Genomic DNA, 19,811 nt, shown 5'->3' on the forward strand with positions numbered 1-19,811 from the left:
ATGGGAGTGGTAGCTAACAAGGCAATCTTTCCATCTTCCAACAGTTCATTGTTTGGTGACATCCTTCACAATTGTGTATATGTCTTGATAACCTCCAAAAGCAGCAGTTGAGATGGCTCATCAACATGTCTTTGCACATCAAACTATATCACACCACACCAATACTGATATAAAAGAAATGTTTAATAAGCGGCAATAAAGACTCCTTAGGGCACGCAGAGTACATACACAATGCATAAAGAGGAAGAAGAAACATGGAAAGAGGCAGAGGTCTAAGCCTCTCCTGCAGCCCCACAGTCTGTAACAAGAATGCGTTCTCTTCCACTGGTGAGTTAATGAAGCACACAGAAAAATCATGGAGCTGTCACAAAAGTAATGGCAAAGATTCAATACAATTTCCATGGTAAAGTAGCCCTAAGAGTTGTAGGTGTGTCAAACGGGTAGGAAGCCACTGAACAGAACCTTTATTTTTATATACATTTTCAAATGTTACTCAGGTGAGGTATATAAATATTACCTAATGACACATTTTACCAACAATTCACAGCAGACACGCTCTTCTTCTAAAGTCACAGCATTTCCCAGGGCCCTGAAGGGAATGAGGCTCCAACTTAAGCCTTCAAATACCCAACTCATGATCACACACTGGGTTTGGGTGATGTGCACAGTACCAGACCTGAGGGAAGGGGAATAGAGAGAATAGACCCCCCCAACACACACATTTGGTTCATCAAAATTGGGAAGATAGGAGTCTCTTAGACACAGCAAGTAAAAATACCTGTGCAACACAGAGTGAAGAATGAACTGACTATAAATCAACACAGGAAGTGCAGAACACACCTGCAGTCTTGTTGAGTGCTGTGCAACACACTGATAGAGGTTCATTCAACTGGGCAGGAGGTTATCCTAAACTTCAAGAATGCCCTTGTGGAAAGGTTGCAAGTCTACCCCCCCCACCTCGTTTAACAACTTCATCTGAGAATTGAGGACTTTTACAATGGATATAGGCAGGGCTGAAGCTTTTCAGATGGCAGAAGGAGGGTGCAAGCAAAGCAACAAGTTTTATGGAGCTCCATTAGGAAGCTGCATTGCCATGTTTTCCATAGAAAGAAGAGAGGGGTGCTGGGTGGGAATTCTGAATGGCCAAGACAAACAAGAAGAAACAAGCCCTTAGGAACTTCCACACAAGCCTAACTTTAAAAAGTATGAGATAATCACAAAAGAGACATTCAAAATAAGACTAATACAACACAGGAGGGAGCAGAGAGCATAGAAATACTTAATGGTCCAAAGTAATAAAATAAAATAAATTCAGGGAGACAGAGAGAGTAAAAAATGGGGCCCTGGACTCTTCACAGCAGCTGGAAACATGGGAAATGATGAATGATTGGCTTAATCTAAAAAAAGGGGGGGATGAGCACAGGAAACATCAAACACACAACACAAGAGGTGCTGGTTAGATTACAAGAGTCAGCTATAAATGATGCTTAGAAGGCACCATCACTTCCTCCATGTATGCCACTGGCATTTCTTCCATCCTATCCCCAGCAAGAGCTCCCCTTAATTCAGTATCCCTGAGTCCACCTGCCCAGGTGAATAAGCATGCAGAGATGTTGAAGCAAAATATGTCTCTTTCTCTATGTGGCAAGGCCAGTGAAGAAGGGCAGTCTTCAATGAGATGTGCACACACATTTACATAAATATCCCCATAAGGACTTAAACATTAATTTGTCACTGAAAACATTATTACTAAAAATTCTTATTGCTCACATGTACTGTCCCCAAAGATGCACGCGACAAGGCGGGCTGCGCAGAACTGTACTTTGACTCGCTTCCACAGAAAATGAGGTTTCAGATAACCCATGTAATGCTTTTACTCGGTTTAGGCCCAGTTCTAAGTAATGTCGTAAGCCAGGGCCTGGGCTGTTTCACTTCGGATTGCAGGCGAGAGCTCACATGATTGAACACTCTTTCATATGAAAACATTCTCCCACATGCAAAAGCTAACATATCAGGGAGGATAGGCTAAAACAATTCGCCCCAATAGCTTGCTTTCTATGTGAAAGGGCTTTTAAATATGGGGTATTCAATTATGTAAGTGTCATTAATATTCATTTGTCTATTCTGGGTATAGCCCAAATGCAACTTCAGTGGGAACTCAGTCCTTGATTTTGCAGCATAAACTCCAGACCAGATGCCAGTCCTTGCCCCCCCCCCAATGTCCAATTATTTTTGCAGTAGGAACCCCCCACCCACCCAAAAAACCATACTACCGGTACATTGCAAACCAACAGCACACCCAAGACTTATTAGCACAAAGTACAGGAAATAAATATTTTAAAACTATTTACAGTATTCTTCTAGTTTTTGTGACCACCCAGGAAGAAAAGGCAGCAATTACCCTGCACCTAGGAAAGCATTACAACCGCTAGCTGGATGCTATGTTAACACAGCACCTACTATATATATTTATATATAAACACACATATACATATATGTATATATTCACATTGCATTTTAAAGTCACACACAAAAAGCAGATCCTTAAAAAACCTTTGATAAGCATTACAGTGTAAAAAGACCCACTTAGGTAAAAGGTCATACACGGGTAACAAAACCCATTCAGACTCCACTCATTTCCACTATTTCTGTGAGAAACAATTCTTAGGGCGACACTTCAAGAGGGAAGGGTTTTTAAGAAGAGGCCAGAGTCTCCTCTACCTGCAAACCAGAGCTCCTGAGTTCATCTTAGACTAGATAGGGAATTTTTCAGCGACCTAGCTGAATGGGGGTGGTTTGGAAATACAAAAGAAACTGAGAACAGGAGAGCAAGAAGAAGGCTTAGGAAAGAACATACAAGTGTCTCTTCATTGAGATTATCTGTGCCAGGAAGATGCCGCATGGAGATTATTTCTGTGCAGGAAAATAGCATGCATGAAGTGGCCCGAGGCAGTTTAACCCCTCAAAACCCCCTATGATCATATATGGGGCCTTTCAGGAACACAGGGACCTCGCCCAGATAGCGCCATTCCATGAAATTCAAGAGCTAGGCAGAGCTAGATCAGGTGTGCATGTAGCAGGGAAGGGAGCAGTGGCAGACGAAGTCCAAGCAAGGGCAGAGGTGGGATGTGTGAAAGACTAGGGAGGCACTGGTTTGTAGGCCATTGCATAGCATCATCAAATATCTCTTATCTGCATATTTGTTTCTATTTGGTGGGCATGTGGGAACTGAGTGAAGAGGGTTATATTTATAGCAACATTTTCAGAGGCACTCACAGATTTAATGAAGTCCCTTTTCAATTTGTGGAGGAATTCAACGTAGCACTAAGGAGATTATTCTGTCAACACAAGCATTTCAGTTTTCCAGAAGGAACAATCGCCCTTCTCCCTCCTCCGCTTGCTGTCAATTACCCTGACACACAGCCCGGAGCCAATTTGGGAGGCAGGGAGGAGAGGGGCTAAAAGCCCTGTTGCGCTCACAGAAGACCTTGTGCTGGCTCCTGCTAGTGGGACTCAATAGTTGAATCCAGCCCAATACTTTGCATTTCCCTTTGGCGCAAGTTAATTCCCCATTGCTCTGCTGTGCTTCCTGGTGATGAGGAAGAGTGGAACCAACACTGATTTCTGCAACAAAAAGAGAAGCGAGGTACTGGCTACCATCTTTAAAGAGGACAAAGGCAGAAGACTGTCTTATCAAAGCCTCTGCCAAGCTAGTGTCATCTAGAAGTTTTGGCTAGGGCAGATAGGAGCTGCAGTCCAAAATATTTGGTGGGCAGCAGGCTGGCAAAGGCTGCCTTATCACATGAGGCTACAAATGGAACAAGGAAATGACTCTGGAGAGAAAAAGATCTTTTCAGCAGCTTCTGGTTTAGAAGATGAATAGGAATAATTGGCCAGGATGTTGCAGCTCATAATAATAATAAATGATTAGTGATAAGCCTCAGTAACAGTTTTGTGCAGCTTAAATATTCCCCAGACATAGAATGGGAAAAGGGAGATATCATCATTATTCTTACTACTACAAAGCAAAACCCTATGCATAGTGACAGTAATAATGTCAGGAGGAAAGAGCCATAAATAGCATTCCTGCAGGAGCCACCCAGAAGCTATGACAGAGGAACTGTCCAGAGCTAAAGTTGCTACAAAAGTTTCTCTAAGCATTGTGTGCCCTGCACCATCAATCCTTGATAATGTGCACAGAAGTTGGGGCTTTCCCTTAAGTACAAGATAACAGCCTTCATTGACAATTACTGAAAGTAGTAATACTCTCAACCACAGGGAAAGAAAAGCACTGCACACTTGACCAAGAAAAAGGCTGTTGGGAGAAAATGGAAGACAACTAATGGAAGATCTTTTTGTGAAGAACGTCTAGTTTGTCTCAACAAGAAGGGACGGCAAAGGGCCAGATTTAAGGAGATGAGATATAAAGAGATGAGCAACGGGGCAAGTTATGGGGAATTCTCCACCATACCATCAGGGGGAAGAGGGTCCCTTTTCAAACATGGTGTGTGCTACAGGAGAGGCTGGGATTTATGATGGCCCATTGCATCTGATGGAAAGAAAACAGTACAGAGACTAGTTTTATCCAATAAGCAAAGCCATCCACTCTCTTCTAGGAATGCCCAGGTAGCATGGAAACAAGAATGTGCAAGCCACCCCAGTTTGACTATACTTATGAGCAGGGATTTTCCGACAGTACTCACTGGTATCACCTCTTTTTTGCTGCCCATGGCAGCCATCTTGTGCTGACACCTACCACACTTTTATCAAGACATGATAATTCATTTTTTACCCCCACAAAAAGCACTGCCTTTAGACCATTTTGGCAATGGGGCCCAAGATGCTTAAGCAATAGAACCTGCCAAGCACGTAGAGAGGAGCAGAAACAGAGCCATGGTTAGAGGAACTGAAAAGCCATTCTTGTCACTATACTGAGTAAGGCTATTACAGTTGCAACCCCAGGCTTCTCCCCTTACTCTCGCAATTCTTTTGCTAGAGAGCAGTACCAGGTCAGACCAAGTTTATAACATCACCAGGCCATAGCAACTGTACTACTGCAGATAACCATTGATTCTGGAAAGAGCACCTATTTTTACTGCAGAAACAACAAAGCAAGAATTCATTTAGCAGATGACACACACTCCTTGCAATAAAAGAAAAGAAAAAGAAAGACAAATGCTGAAGAAGTGGACAGATGGGAAACAGTGCGCAGGAATTAAGCCCCTGCAAAGAGAAGAGCCCAACCCAAGAAGGCTGGTTTCCAAAGTTATATCTACTGGAAGAATTAAGAGTCAAGTTCTCCCTACCACAAAAGTGGGTTACAGGGCATCAAAGGGAGAGGAAATGGCCTCTTTGCAACTTACTTAGCGGACAGCATATCAACCTGGCATGTTGGTGACATAGTGTCACTTGCCTGACATAAGGACTGATGCACAGAGCACAGTCTGAAGAATGCCTCCCAACCAGAAGGTAGCTTTGCTTCAATATAAATCATACTAAGCTATCACCACCAGAATTTATTTTAAAACAACAACAACTCTAAATTGCTTTAAACTACTTGGCTCACTTCTCTCCCCCCCCCCCAAGCTTACACTAGTCTATTGTCTACATGGCAAAGGCTTGCCTTGCCTTGCCAGAAGCCACTGGTGCTAGAACCTGGGATAAATCAACCACTGGACCAAACTCTCTCCAGACCTCACCAAAACACTGCAAGGCCTGGTCACTGTATTCCAATTTCTCATAGGCAACCTTGCAGAAAAGGTGGGAGGGGAGGGGCAACTGTGAAGCTCTCAAATGCTACACAGGGCTTACAAAGGGATTCTCTTAAGTTACAGAGCACACAAGAAATGGGAAAGCAGAAAGGTGTAGAAATATTTTATTAGCAGTGTTGGGATCAGAATCAGTAGCCAAAAGTACCACAAGGTGCTCAGCCACCCAGCACGGTGTTAGGAAGCAGCCCTGGGTTGAGGGAGCAGGAAGATTTTACATCTTTCTGGAAGGAGGCATTTGAAGTTGGAGAAAAGTAGAGGTGAAAAACCTGACATGCTCACCCTTTCCTCTCACTCACACATACATGCTCACGCACCACACTTCCTTAAATACCTTTTAATACTCCTGGTGGAATGTCTAGCACACTTTATATGTGCAGTTCAAATAGCAATCAGACAAATACGTATCAATCTTTACAGAGAATGCTAGGCCTGACTTAATGCTTACAACAATTCATTTTATACAGCATGATTTACATCAAAAGACAGAAGTTAAAAATCAATGATTCAAAAGTATTCATACAAAAAGAGTCCACCCTGATGTGTCTTATAGCTTTAGTGCACCCTCTCAAGACACAGACTTGGGTAAGCAGGTGAGCAGGAGGGCTTGGCAGTTCCAGGCGCTGCCTCCCAAATCTCTTTGATCAATGGAACAAATTATACAGCTAGTTATTTGCGTTCTGCCTGCAGTAATGAGCTTTGGTATAGGAGTGCCAATGCTAACGCACCCTCCCTCCTTTAAAAAATGAAATAAAACCAATTTCCTTGCACCTAAGCCTTGTTCTTGCTCCCTAAAGAGTTTGCCTTTCCTTTTATTCTACAAATCCCTCACCAACTGGAAAGACTGGTTCCAGCCAGTTAATATAATAATGTGTAAAGATGTGTTTGAGTACGTCGATCTCAGATGGTATCCATGGAAAGCTATTCTGAAAGGTCAAGCCATTCGAAGGCCTTCGCGGGAAGCTCCTGGGTGCCACGCACAGCAAGCGAGAGGAAGTTTGCACAAGTTTCTAAGCAAATGCCTCGGCCTTTGTTGTGATTTAAAGGAAAACTATGGAAATAAATAAAAGGCTGCTTTTCTCTCCAAGCCCAGAGTAGCAGCAACCGCTGTCTGTCACCTAGCAGATGGGTAGCACAAAGTACAAGGGGCAGGGAGTTTCCTCTGAGAAAAAGGCTGCTTCCAAATGCTGTCAGATCCAAAACAAATGTTTGCACTGAGAAGGGGACTGTTTGCCTTTCTAATAGGTGTTCGTAGAAATACCTTGTCTGAAGACAGATACTTCTTGACCTTTACATAATGCATTGATTAAACTTGCAAGGTGAGGCTTTGCAAGGGAGAGAGAAGCTTGCTTACTCTTAAGCTGGAACCAAACCACACTTGCAAAAGCACCAGATATTTCTAGTTGCTTCCTTGTTTGCAGCCAGCATTGCCTCCTTCTTATTTTAATAACAATAATTTTTAAAATCTTTTTGACATACGGCAAACAGGGAAAGATGAAAAAAGAACTTGCAGCAACTGCATAGAAATCATGTAAGTTTACAGCAGAGAAGAACCTCTGACTACGGGCGCTTTCCAACATTACTTTTTACAGACCCACAAGATGGATGCAAGCTTCACTTTGGAATGGTTTTTTGTCCGTCTATTTCACTGCTAAGATGTGCTTTCAAGTACCCATATTTCAGGGGTGTTCAGGCCTCACAGTAAAATGGACAGGAATACCACCATTCTGAAATGCATCCAGGCTTCATTTGAGGACACAGGCCCGAAGGCGCCCGCCTGTAAACAACCATGTCAGAAGTGGCAGGCAGTGTGCATGTACTTAATAGGGAAGGGCTCTCTATCCAAACAAGCGGTCCAGTTCCTTTCTGGGCTAAGTACAAAGTTGGCCGAGCATGGCTGCCAATCACTGATGCTTTGGAATCAGCATCTTTTTGACACGAGAGCAAGGCTACAGCCAAGCCCCAGTTACACAAGATAGTCCAACTGTTCATACCTTAACAACAACACACACCATTCTGACTGACTGACTGACTGACAGGATTAAAGGATGCAAATGCTTTGGGTTTTGGCTTTATAATGCCCTGCTTGGTTTAAACAGTGCCAGGATGCTACAATGCACAAAAGGAAGAAAATGCTCCTGTGTGAACCCCAGCAGGTGGGCTGCCAAGGTCTATGGGATGTGCATGAAAGCTGGTTCTCTTTCCATTACAGTTCAAGTGCTTGTGCATTAACTATAAACTGCCAGCCTTTAAATCACACAGATTAATTTATTCAGTTCCTAAAAGGATAAATAAGGCACTGTACTTCGAACTGAAACTGCCAAACTCCTAGTTCCACTCCAGGAGCTTTCAGAAGCAGCAACTTTCCTTCTCAAGGGCAGAGAATAATAGCTTCCCCTTCGGGCTGCAACACAGCTAGGGGGCTCCTCATCATCTGAGAGCGGCGGGGTTGGCCTTCGGCTAAACACTTGCATCCCTCCCCACAATGTTCAGAAGTGGATCTGTTTAATGCATTAGGAAGTATTTCCATGACCCACCTCCTACCCACCCCCAACCCCAGCCGGTTACTTTGCATCCAGACACCTGCGTTTGCTGGGTGAAGAGTCTTTGCTTGCCCTCAGCTTCCTCTTGCCCTGGGCTCTGCTGCTCTCCTGAATTCGCTTCATTGACCTAGTCAAGGCTTTGCCACTGCTTGCCTTTTGGGCAGCCACTTTGGGAGGTCGGCTGCTGGAGTCTCGCACCACTTTCTGTTTGGGAGGTTTAGCAAGCCCTTCTTGCCTGGAAGGCAGACTTGCCTTTTGACCGGCCTTGGCTTTCCCCTTCTGGACGGGGGGCTTCCTTTTCCCAGGTCGCAAGTCATTCAGCTTCTTTGCCTTCTCGTTCCCAGACACAGGCTTATGACTCTTGTCGGCAGCCGCCTGCTTCCTGGTAGCAGGAGGCCCTGCAGGCTTCGGTTTACTGGCTTTCTTAAGAGGAAGCCTTTCTTTGCTCGAGGTGCTCAACAGCCTCGGTGACCTGATGCTCTCGGTCGGCGACTTCTTCCTGGTTTGCTGAAGGTGGCCTTTGGATGAGGTGTCCTCCTGTACCTTGCCTTTCGCCTTTCGCCCCTTCCCTCCTCTTTCAACCAGGCTTGTCTTAGTCGCAAGTGGGGGTGCTTGGACCTGCTGGGCCAGTTTCGGAGACATCAGGGGCTTAATGCACAGGCTCTTGCCGCTCGGCTTGCTTTCAGCAGAGGGGTGCTTGGTCACGCTGTCGTTCTTGTCCTGCTTGGCCACCTTGCGTATGGCGTTGAGTTTGCCTCGCAAGTTGGAGTACTTCCTCAGGATGCGAGAGCTGGTTTGCACAGGCGTGCTCGGAGGCTGGGCGCTCTTGGCTTCGGCTTTGTGTTCCACGCTTGCTTCGGAGGGAGGCGTCTGCTTCAAACTGGCAGCCTGCTCGGGCTCTTTGTCCTCAGAGCCCTCTCGAAGCTTAGCCCACATCCTCTGAATCTTGATGGTGTTTTTGGCCGGGGTCATAGCAGCAAACTTCTTCAAGTGTTTCTTCAGGCGCTCAGCTTGAAGGGAGCTAGGGTAGCTGCCGGAATAACAGCCCTTCTGGAGTGGAAGCTTGATGAGGGGGATGTCCCCCGGGAGACGTGTGTTCATCTTCTTCACAATGACCAGAGACTTGGTTTCAGTGGTCTCCATAAACCACTTGCAGATGTTGGACATGTCAAACCCCTTCATGAACAGCATCTGAACTGGGGAGAGCTTCTGGCCTTCCGTGGGCCCTTTTAATTTGCGGGTCCTCTTCTTGCTTTTCCAGATCTCTTTCAGTTTGTCGGATTTATTCTTGACCTTTGGAGCTGGCTGAGCCTCTTTCTCCAGCTGAATCCACCCTTTCTGGACCTTCATGTACTGAGTGTTAAAGTTAGTGATGAGTTCTTGGTTCTCTTCCTCAGCACACCATTCCACAAAACTGGGCTTGTTGTCAGAGAGCACTTCCAAGCTACTGAAGCCAACGGTGTCTTCACTCTGTGCATTTTCTTGGTCTGTGACATTAGAGCCTGCTTGTATAGTCACAGCATTAGAATCTCCATGTACAGTTTCTTTTCCAGAAGTGTTTTTGGAGGCAGTGGCCACAGGGGTTGGGGCAGGGGTGTGCCTCAGATTGTAGAACTGGAGAGCTGGCTTCTTAGATTTTACCGATCTCTCTGGTAGTACAAGCTTGCTTTCACTCCTGCTAACAGAACTGGGTCCATGCTGGGTGTGCAACTCCTCTGTAACCTCCATCATACTGTCAAAGTTATCTGGAGTGCCTGATGTCAAATCTGACTGCTTTTCACCCTTATCAGAGGTCTCTGCTGGGACGTGAACACTTCTCCTATCAGAATCACCCTCTAAGCAAATTTCAAGCATTGCCCCTGCCTTGTCCTTGTTTCCTTCTCCATTCTGGTCTTCCTCTACTATGGTCTTTTTCGCTAACAGTGTCTGAGAGGCCTGTCCCATTGTGATGTCATTTCTGTCACCTGGCTGCTGCTCAGAAGAATTCCCAATGTTGTTTAGCAGTGTTTCATGGAACCCATCATTTGGGAAACATAGCGATGCTGCACCGTCAAGTTGCACCTCTCTCTTGAAACGCTTAGCACCAGGGCTTTTAGAAAGCTTGATCTGAACTTGAGGAAGCTGTAGAGACATGGAAGAAGTTGATTGCTCAGGACTATCCTCTGCAGATGACAGGGATTGCTGGCTTCGAAGACAGCGATCGGATACAATCTGAGGTTTTTTCTCCCGCTTTCGTTTTTTGTCCGGGCTTGTTTTGGAAGAAGCTCCCTCCTTGTCCACTTCTGATGTTTGGGGCACTGCTGGAGATTCACTATCAAGTTCCTTTCCATCATCCACCTTGCTTGTTTCACTTGTATCTTTTACTGTTCCCTCTCCCCAATCTTCATCATTATCTGCAACAGGCAACACAGTCTCACTTTCCCCAGAGTGGATTCCACCTGAGTCCAGAATCCCTTCTATGCTATTTTGACTATTAATACTTTCATGTGCATCTGCACCCTGCAAGCTGCCAGGGAGCTCTGCAGCATCCAAGTCAGAAAGTGGCTGTGAGAGCTCCATATCTAACTTGCCAGGTCCCACCACTGGAGATTCTATAGAAGGAGCCCCTGAAGGAGCCTCTAGGTCAATATGGGCAGGAGGCTCAGACACCACAATGCCAGGAGACACTGCCCTTGAACTGGCAACAGGCTCCCCTGGACACATACGCTCTGGGATAGGAGGGAGTTCTGCAGGGAGGGCTATGGAAGGCTCCAGACGGACAAGGGCAGGAGGTTCTGCCAGGTCTATAGGGGAAAGAAGTGGGGGTTCCACATCGGAAGGTAGTTCTACAAATGGCGGCAGGTGTTCAACAGGGGCAGGCTCCTCCAGTGGAGGCATCAAGTCCATTCCGGGGGAAAGGTCTTCAGGGGGCTGAAGGGCCATGCTGTCACGAGGCAACTGGTCTGGAAGAATGGAAGGCTCAGGGATAGCCTCGGTCTCTGAGAACATGGCACTTTCCTCACCATTGGCAACCTCTGAAGCAGACACCACCACAGATTCTCCTGTGTTGCCACTGTCTTCATTGGGTCTGCTACTCTTACAAGACTCTGTGCCATTGCCAGCCTTCTGCACAGTGTCCATGTCCATTTCGTCCTGTGGCTCCCCTTTGCTCAGTTGGCAGGGAGAGACAAGAGTGGTCTGCAGTGAAGAATTGGACAGGCTGCATTTCTCTACACGCAAAACAAGGCCGGGTGGCGGGGAGAGAGCAATTGTGGATGCTTCAGCAGAACTGTCTTCTCTCTCCTTTACAAAACTTACCTCAGGAGCGGCCTTCTCAGCCGGACACATCTCATCTCTCTCCTGAGTACTGTTGTTGGAGGCATCTCCTTGAGGGACGGCCACAGCAGGTCTTTTGTCACCATCGCCACTCACGGCCTGGGCTGCTGCTAAGCAGCTATCACTCGGAAGAGAAGCTCCCTGGCTAGGGCTTGTCAGCACCTCAGGCCTTGGTGCCAGTGTGTTCCCACTCTCCTGTACATGGGAAGTCTTGGCCAAGGTACGAACTGTGGGAATCTCACAGCACTCACCGTTGTAGTAGTATCCACGAGTGCTCTTCCTTGCCGTCTTCCTAGAGGAGACCACCCTCTTGCTCTCAAAGTGGCACTCTGTAATTGGCTGGCTGATATAAACAACATCGCATTGGTTGTCATAGTCATTAATTCTCAACCCTGAAGGCCTTTTGCTCTTACGTGTGCTTTTGGTGGAGGATGAGTTACTCTTGGTCCTGGAGTGTCCATTGGTGGTTTTGTGGTGAACCACTGGCACAGGGCTATTGGATAGCCAGCCGTCCTTGGCATTCTCCACATGGGTCTTGTCAACAGGTTGCATGTTATAGCTCCCCTTGCTTTTCCCTGAAGCCTGGAGGTGGTTCTCTGCCTTCAGTCTTGCTTCTTGGTCATTCATTTCAGCATCCGGGTGCAAAGAGGCTTTGGAACTGCACTGCAAGGCATTCTCTTTGTCTGCTCTCCTAGGGGAGTTGGTGGTGAAGCCTGGCTCTCGTGTTTCCTCTGGGAAAGCTTTAAAAGTGTTCTTCTGGGAGCCCACCAGACCGTCTTCACTCATGTGTATGTTTGTTGCTTTCACAGCATTGTAGCCTCCCAGCAAAGCTCTATTTTGCACCTGGTCTTTGTCATCCTCACCTTTCCTACCCCCCATCTCTTGGTCACTACCAAGGGCTTGGCCTTCCAGACTTTTAGCAGAGTGATGGGAATTGGAAGCAGTGAGGTATCCTTGAGAGGGACTGTCCCTGGGACTTGCAGAACTTGTTCTAACGCTAGGAAGCTCGGGGAAGTCTCTTCGGACAACTGGGCTGCAGTTTTCCCTTCTATCGGTAGATTTCAGATCCACAGCCTGCTTCAGGGCATGGCAAAGTTTGCGCAGAGAGCCATGAGACCCTGATTGCTCTGTGTCCAGGGAAGAAGGGAGCTTTGATTCAGAGCAAGAAGTTCCAAGCTCCTGGTTCTCAGTGTGATACTGGCTGCAGCCAGAGCTACAAGTGGACACATCCATGTTTTCTGCTCCAGGTAACTGCTGTCCCTCACAGCCTGTTTGTACTTCAGTGCAAATGTCGTTTAGGACACGGACGAAGTGCTTCTGATGGTACGTGCACAGTCTGACCATAAATTTTTCCAATGGAGATTTCGGCTGGCCAAGACAATCTGCAGCGTCCTCACTAGAGAGAGGGAGAGAGAAAGAATCAGTAAAGTTGGGTAGCAAATCACTTTACACTGCAAATCTTCACAACTCTCTCTCTTTCTGGTCCCCTACACTGCATGCTCTACGAAGATGGCAGCTCCAATTGTCTACCTAAAATGAGCAGGCAACTAAAGCAAAAGCTCAAGATTATGTTTGTCATTTCTCCCTTGCCTCCTCATGGCTCACCTATAGCCTCAGTATATTAAACACTGAAAAGTTATTGGGACAAACCTTGCCTTATCCCTCCACTTTTGTCCCTTAGAAAGATTGGTTCTAGGGGAAACCAATCTGAACAAGCTGGAAAACAACTACAGTCATATCTTGGCTTTCAAACGTCTTGTGAGTCGAACATTTTCGGCTCCCGAATGTCGCAAACCCAGAAGTGACTGTTCTGGTTTGCAAACTATTTTTGGAACCCAAATGTCTGACGGGGCTTCCACGGCTTCTGATTGGCTGCAGGACCTTCTTGCAGCCAATCAGAAGCCACACTTTGGTTTTCGAACGTTTTGGAAGTCAAACGAACTTCCGGAAGAGATTCCATTTGACTTCCAAGGTACGACTGTACCAGATTCTCCATTTCCCTGCAGACATTTCCCCATTTCAGGCAATGAACAGACTGCCATCACTGATCTGGGAATCTGGCCAAAGGGAAGGCCAAATATCTCTGTAAGTGATTATCTTCCCAAATTCAGTGCAAGTCCTCAACAGCTTCACAGGGGCAGGAGTTTAGGAAGAGACAGACACCCAACAACAAATAGTCTTTACAACAGCTATATATACAAGATCCTTAACATACTTAGACTGAATAGCCAACCTATAGACAATAGCATTTGCCCTCTCCGCATCAGCCACCACAATTCCATAAACATGAAGATTTGAAAGAGCTGTTTTGAATAATAATTAACTCAACAGGTGTGGAAGGAGGTGGCAGCCCTGAGACAGCAAGGGGCTGGGGGATGGCAGCTGGAGTGTTTGAGAACAGCAAAGCATCAATAAACATCCCTATCAATCTTTTCCCTCCTGCCCCCAAAGTAAGTAGCCAGGTTCTGATTTATATATAACTTATACAATCCAGTGGCTAGGCTGCTGGTAGAGAAGATACATCATCCTAGAGAGTGAGCAGTATTATCTCTTGACAGCTACTGAATAAAACGATCAACCTTTCTGTCTTTGGGAAGTGCATGAAAAATTATTCACTCTCACTCATTATTGAACTCAGGAGGGGCACTACTGAAGCGGTTCATATGTTAATGGCAAGCTAGGTGACAAGGCCTTGTGCTCATGTTTTCCTCCTCCTTGTGCCCCACTTCAGTTAGTTACTTCCTCTTTAGGACAAATCACAGTTTGCCATCACATCTAATCTGGCAAACTGCGGTTCACACCAATCCTCCAAGCAGGAATACAAACAAGTTTTGAACCATAGTGTGCAATCTTGGAGAGCAAGCACAGAAGCCATAGTTTGTGCTCTGATGAAATGGCATCTGAACAGAGGAGAGCTATGGGACAATCTTGTGTGCTAAAGAGAAGGAAACTAACTGAACCTGAGTATGGGAGGGAATAGAGTTGTGTGTCAACACAACGCTTGTTCAAATACAGTCAAACCCCGTTTGTCGAATGCAATCCGTTCCGGAAGCCCGTTTGGCTTCTGAAATATTCGACAACCAAGGCGCAGCTTCCGATTGGTTGCAGGAGCTTCCTGCACTCAAGCGGAAGCCGCACCGGATGTTTGGCTTCCAAAAAATGTTCAAAAAACAGAGCATTTACTTCTGGGTTTTCAGTGGTCAGGAGCCAAAACATTCCAAAATGGAGGTGTTCAGGATCCGAGGTTTGACTATAGTACCAAACCATGTCTGAACGGAGCCACTATTAGAAGCTGGCTACTGATTCCAACGAAAAAGCATTCACATTAGTTTCTTATCAGGATTGCTCAGGCCTATCTCTCACAAATGAGGGAATACTCCTGTTTCTCAGCTGTACCATTGCAGATTTCTGTTAGGGGCTCAACAAGATTGAATGCTCTTCCATTTGAAAAAATGCATAGAAAACTAGATGGCTAGGAGAAGCATCCTTGCCTTTCTCTCTAACATGTTAGTTTTCTATGTGTATTTCTTTTGAATGGAATAGCATTCAATCACTTTAAATCTCTAACCATTTACTGAAGTGGTACAGTCCAAACACAGGTTTGCCACATGAGACAACTAGAGCTCAGATTGCCTGAAGTAGAACCTTATACTCTTATTTTGTAGCTTCTCTTTACCTGAGCTCTAATTGTTGGGTACATAAACCTCATATCTGAATATTTTGCAAGCCCACATAATCCATGGAAACTTCCTTTCCAGCTCATTCATAAACAGTGTTTGCCAATCTCTGAATCAGAATGGAATTAAGTATCTTAAGTAAATATATAATTGTTCAGTCCAATACATATTCAAATGCATGCATAGGACATCATCCTAGAAAACAGGTTTTTTTCAATCTAGTTTACTAATTATACTGAGATGTCAAATCAACATTCAATTATGATGTCAATCAAGCAGTTCCACAGAAACTGAAGAAAGAATCAATGGAAAAAGTGACCGAACTAATGATGTAAACCAAGCTTTCCATTCGGTTATTTGAACTATCCTTGAGAAAGTCAGGCAAACTTAACAACTATCGTCAGTAAGCTAAAATGATAGAACCTCGGCCTAACTGAAACCCTGTCACAGTCCAAAGCAAGGGTAACCAACGTGGTACCTGTTGTTGAACTATAACTCCCATCAACTTCAGCCAGCATGAGCAGTTGTCAGGACAGCAGCCATATTTAAGTACTTAAACTGGGCTATAAAGATCCTGGATAGAGTATGGCTTCTCAACAGCATTCTCCTGGGTTCTGTTCAATCACTGTTGGGCTTTCTTTCGTTTGTTAAATTAACTAGAAGAATACTGGAAACTTAAAGGACCAACACACCAGCATATTTAACTGAGAGTCACGTTGATTTTAATGGAACTTGCTTCCAAGTAAGTATGCTTAGGATTGCAGTCTCAAGAGGCCAAATAAAAGGTGAACTGTGCTTATTAAGGTCACTTCTTAGACCTGTTTATTGAGCATTCATCCTATTTTTTGTTAGCAAAAAGCTTGCAAGGAGGTTAGACAACATCATTCTGATTTGTTTAAAGGGAGTTTACACAATTTTACATCAAGCAATTGTTACCCCCCATTTTCACAGTACTTTCCGCATCACAAAAGGTCTAGTTTTGTGGAAAACACATATAATAATAATAATAATAATAATAATAATAATAATAATAATAATAATTTATTTATGCCCTGCCCTCCCCAGCCAAGACCGGGCTCAGGGTGGCTAACACCAGGTAAAAACAATTGATTAAAATACAACTTAAAAACAAGATTAAGTAATCTGATGTACAAGAGCATCAAATCAACCACATTTGTGCTCCTTGATTTGGCAGTATGTGACTGAACCCCACCTGAAAATAGCAACGGTCTAGCAGCACCTCAAGATCATTTAATAGTTAGTTTTTAAAATGAACAAGGGATGTACTCATGACATTTCACTGAGCCTGGTCCAGACACTGCAGTCAAAAGGTTTCTTAGCAACAATTAGGATACAGGTAGGGTTCCCCGCTAGGTCACAACCTGCAGAACCTTCTCATCTCTTGGGTAGAACCACAGCCATTAAACAGGATTCAGCTGTGGCTTTTCCTGTTTCTCCTCCTAGGCCTCTTACGCACCCTCCACCCCCAGCTGCTGTGTGTCAAAACAAGAGTTTCTCTGGCTGCAGCAGGTGGGGGAAGTGTGAGCGTGGAAACTGAAGCTGCATCCTCCTTCACAGCTGCAGCAATATTAAAGTAACAAAGGGATTCTCATGGTTGTCGCCTGGCAAGCCTTGATGCACGTAGGGATGTCGAATCTGGATCTTGATCAGCTAAGCTCACACACTGCAGAAGAACTCCCATTTATGTAAGAACAAAAGAACATCCAAAATGGTGGTTGTTGCATATGCTTGTTTGCAGATAAAGTAACTCTTTGCAGGATCCACTTTTACAAAACTCTTGAGAGCCTCCAGCTTGCATAGATTTTCCTGCACATTTTTAAAAATACTAACTTTTACAAATCCCAGTATAAACACATCTTTCATTGGAAATTGAGAGTGGTTTAATTTTGCTATCCTTTTTTATTACTTTACCTTGTTGATCTGACACATCTTAGCCCCTATAAAGACCCCCCCCCCATTCTTCAAGGAGCTCTGTTCCTCTTTTGTTGTGCACATAATTTTAAGAGCCTGGAGGTCACCCGCAACAGATTTCACCTCTCTGCCTCCTGACTTTGGGGCTCTTATAGCACCTGCCACAGCTTTCCCCAGGGCAGCCATCATTGCTTCTTATTCCAGTTTGTCACTAAGTACGAGAGAGAGAGAAATCAAGGGGCAGTAGCTGTCATTTGTTCAAACACAACTGTTGCCATGCAACAGTCACAGTGCCACAATTAATGCTTTTCAGATTTTGCTCTGCAGTGCAGCTATTTGCATAGCTGGATGCTGAAACATGTCTATTTGCACAGAGCTGTCACTGGCTGGTGTTCTGTTCTCAATTAGTATGTGTGCACAAATCCCTACATGCACATATACAGTCTGTTTTTTGTTGTTGTTGTTTTGTTTTCTTCTGAAGGATGCACACAGGCTGCTAAAGAACATTTTAAAATTTCTGAGCAATGCTGGTGATTTTTAGGGTGGGGGCAGGAGATTAGCTACAATAGCAAACAACAGTAATCTTCAGTTTGTAGGGATTTGGAGGGTTTACCTGAGAAATGCAGTTCTTGAAGTTCAGGCCATTCAGTTTGGCCCCTATTTGTATAACCACCAAAATATTCTCCTTAACACACAAAACACCCCCCTATTTCCCACTTCCTTAATATGACCAAAACGGATGCATCTTCCCCAGCTACAGAACAGACTGTTTGGAATCCATCTAACTGAGCTGCTGTATATCCAAATAAGAGGGGGGAGTGTCCCAATTAATCACCCACTGCCTCCTAAGTTTCCTTTCCATCTCCATTTAGCCCCCTGGTAAATCAGTTTGACAGAGTATAAGTTTACAGGTATGTTTTGTACCTCAGAGGCACAAGAAGAAGCAGCAGAACAAAAGTTCAAGGCTAAGTGTTTCTGTTCCTTTCAGATCACTCTAAGCACCACGATTATAGCTCTGTAAAAAAAACAAGACATAGCTATAAACTTATAAAACCCAGCCCTGGTTTTTTTTTATATACATCAAGAGGGAGACAGTTCTCTCCCTCTCCCTTATGCCTTTCAGCAGCCAACTCACAAAAGAGATTATCAGCAGCAGAAGTCCCAGCACCCAGCTGTAGCAGAACATCCTCTCCCCTTCAGACTGAGGGGGCAACAGAAACCTCGGTCAGAACATGAAACAGAGTTTGAATTTGTCACAAGATGGACATGGTTTTGAGCCTGGGCTGCAGAGGCTTTAGAAAGGTCAGTGAAGAAGTGACACATCACCTCTGTGCAGAAACACCCCTTATGAACAGTGACCTCCTCATAGCAACCCAAAAAACACAGGGGGTTAGTTTGAAAAACTGCAGCCCACACCTGGATGGGCTGAGGAAGAAGAAAAACACACTAGTTTCACCCTTAAATGCATTTTCAAAACACCAATAATGTCCTTTATTCCTGAATGAATCTCTTGCTGATGATTTTAAAAAAAGGGGGAGACCCACTTCAAACTGAATAAAATTTTCCATCAACGTGGTTTTTTTCATGCAGAAAATGCAACAAACAAAACAAACTAAGGCCAGTTTGTGTTTCCTGTGTTGTTTCAGGCTGGCTAGTTTATGAATCAGAACAACAAAAGCATTGGCCATAATCTGGAACAAGTCTCGTGCTTCCCCCCATTTGTCACCCAAATGCAGGGTGGTTGGCAGAAATTAGTCTACTCTGAACACACAAGGAAATCTGAGCCAGAAAAAAATAGTTTATGAATCAAGGGGCCCGTAAAGAGGAGGGGTAGATTTTGTACACAATTCTAAAAAAGCCAAAAACATAGGCAATCAAACCTACAAGTCCCTTGATTTTCTTTGTTTTTGATGATGTCTTTTGGATTAATATACTCTATATGGGAGAGCAAGGCAGAATTTTAGCCCTTCAGAGTATGGAATTTTGGAAGTACTATACATTTTTTAAAAGCAACCTTCTTCACTATCTGAATCCAATCAAGTTAGGTAAAGAAGCCTCTGCAACCTATATCAAGGGTACCTGATCTGTGCATTTTATTTCTTTCCAGAACGTTCTGCTCTCCTTCCCACCCACCCACCCACCCTCACCCACCCACTTTCCCCCATACAACATTTTAATCACCAGCTGTGACGCATCTAACAACCTTCTTGTGGCTAATTGAAAAACGTTATCATTCAGTCCATCCCTTTTAAACCAGGGGAGATTTATCATGCTGAAACATTAACCCACGTACTGCTTTCATTTCAAGGGCTTTTCACAATGGTCCTTGCTAATTTTTCTGATTATCAAGGACGTTGGGGAGCTTTTCTTCCTCTCCCCCCCCCCCCGGGTGAATGCATGGTGTTCCTGCCGCTGATAGTACAAACACCACTCACTCACTTAACAGCTGGGCGTCGTGGCGGCCACCACGGCCACCTTTATAAAATAAAAACACAAATAAAAGCGTGCAAACTTATGAACTGATGAAAGGCTTTAAACATGAAACTCAAACCCAGAACAAAAATCTTCTAATCTAA

The 19,811-nt window shown here is 44.8% G+C and overlaps 1 protein-coding gene across 1 annotated transcript; it reads right to left on the minus strand.

Moving 5' to 3' along the window:
- Positions 1-165: 165 nt before the first annotated feature.
- Positions 166-18,225, minus strand: LOC310763289 (uncharacterized protein). The gene is made up of 2 exons (XM_083615193.1): positions 18,160-18,225; positions 166-13,022 (listed from the first exon to the last, which is right to left on the minus strand). The coding sequence occupies exon 2, from the start codon at positions 12,968-12,970 to the stop codon at positions 8,333-8,335; it is 4,638 nt and encodes a 1,545-aa protein (XP_083471319.1). The 5' UTR covers positions 12,971-13,022; positions 18,160-18,225; the 3' UTR covers positions 166-8,332.
- Between the last annotated feature and the right edge of the window lie 1,586 nt (positions 18,226-19,811).

This window comes from Podarcis filfolensis, assembly GCF_964270895.1.
Source record: "Podarcis filfolensis genome assembly, chromosome: 5".
Lineage (NCBI taxonomy): Eukaryota > Metazoa > Chordata > Lepidosauria > Squamata > Lacertidae > Podarcis > Podarcis filfolensis.

What these genes read in the sequence shown, in the direction of transcription:
- LOC310763289 (XM_083615193.1), bottom strand. Translation starts at nt 12,970, where the DNA reads ATGGTCAGACTGTGCACGTACCATCAGAAGCACTTCGTCCGTGTCCTA.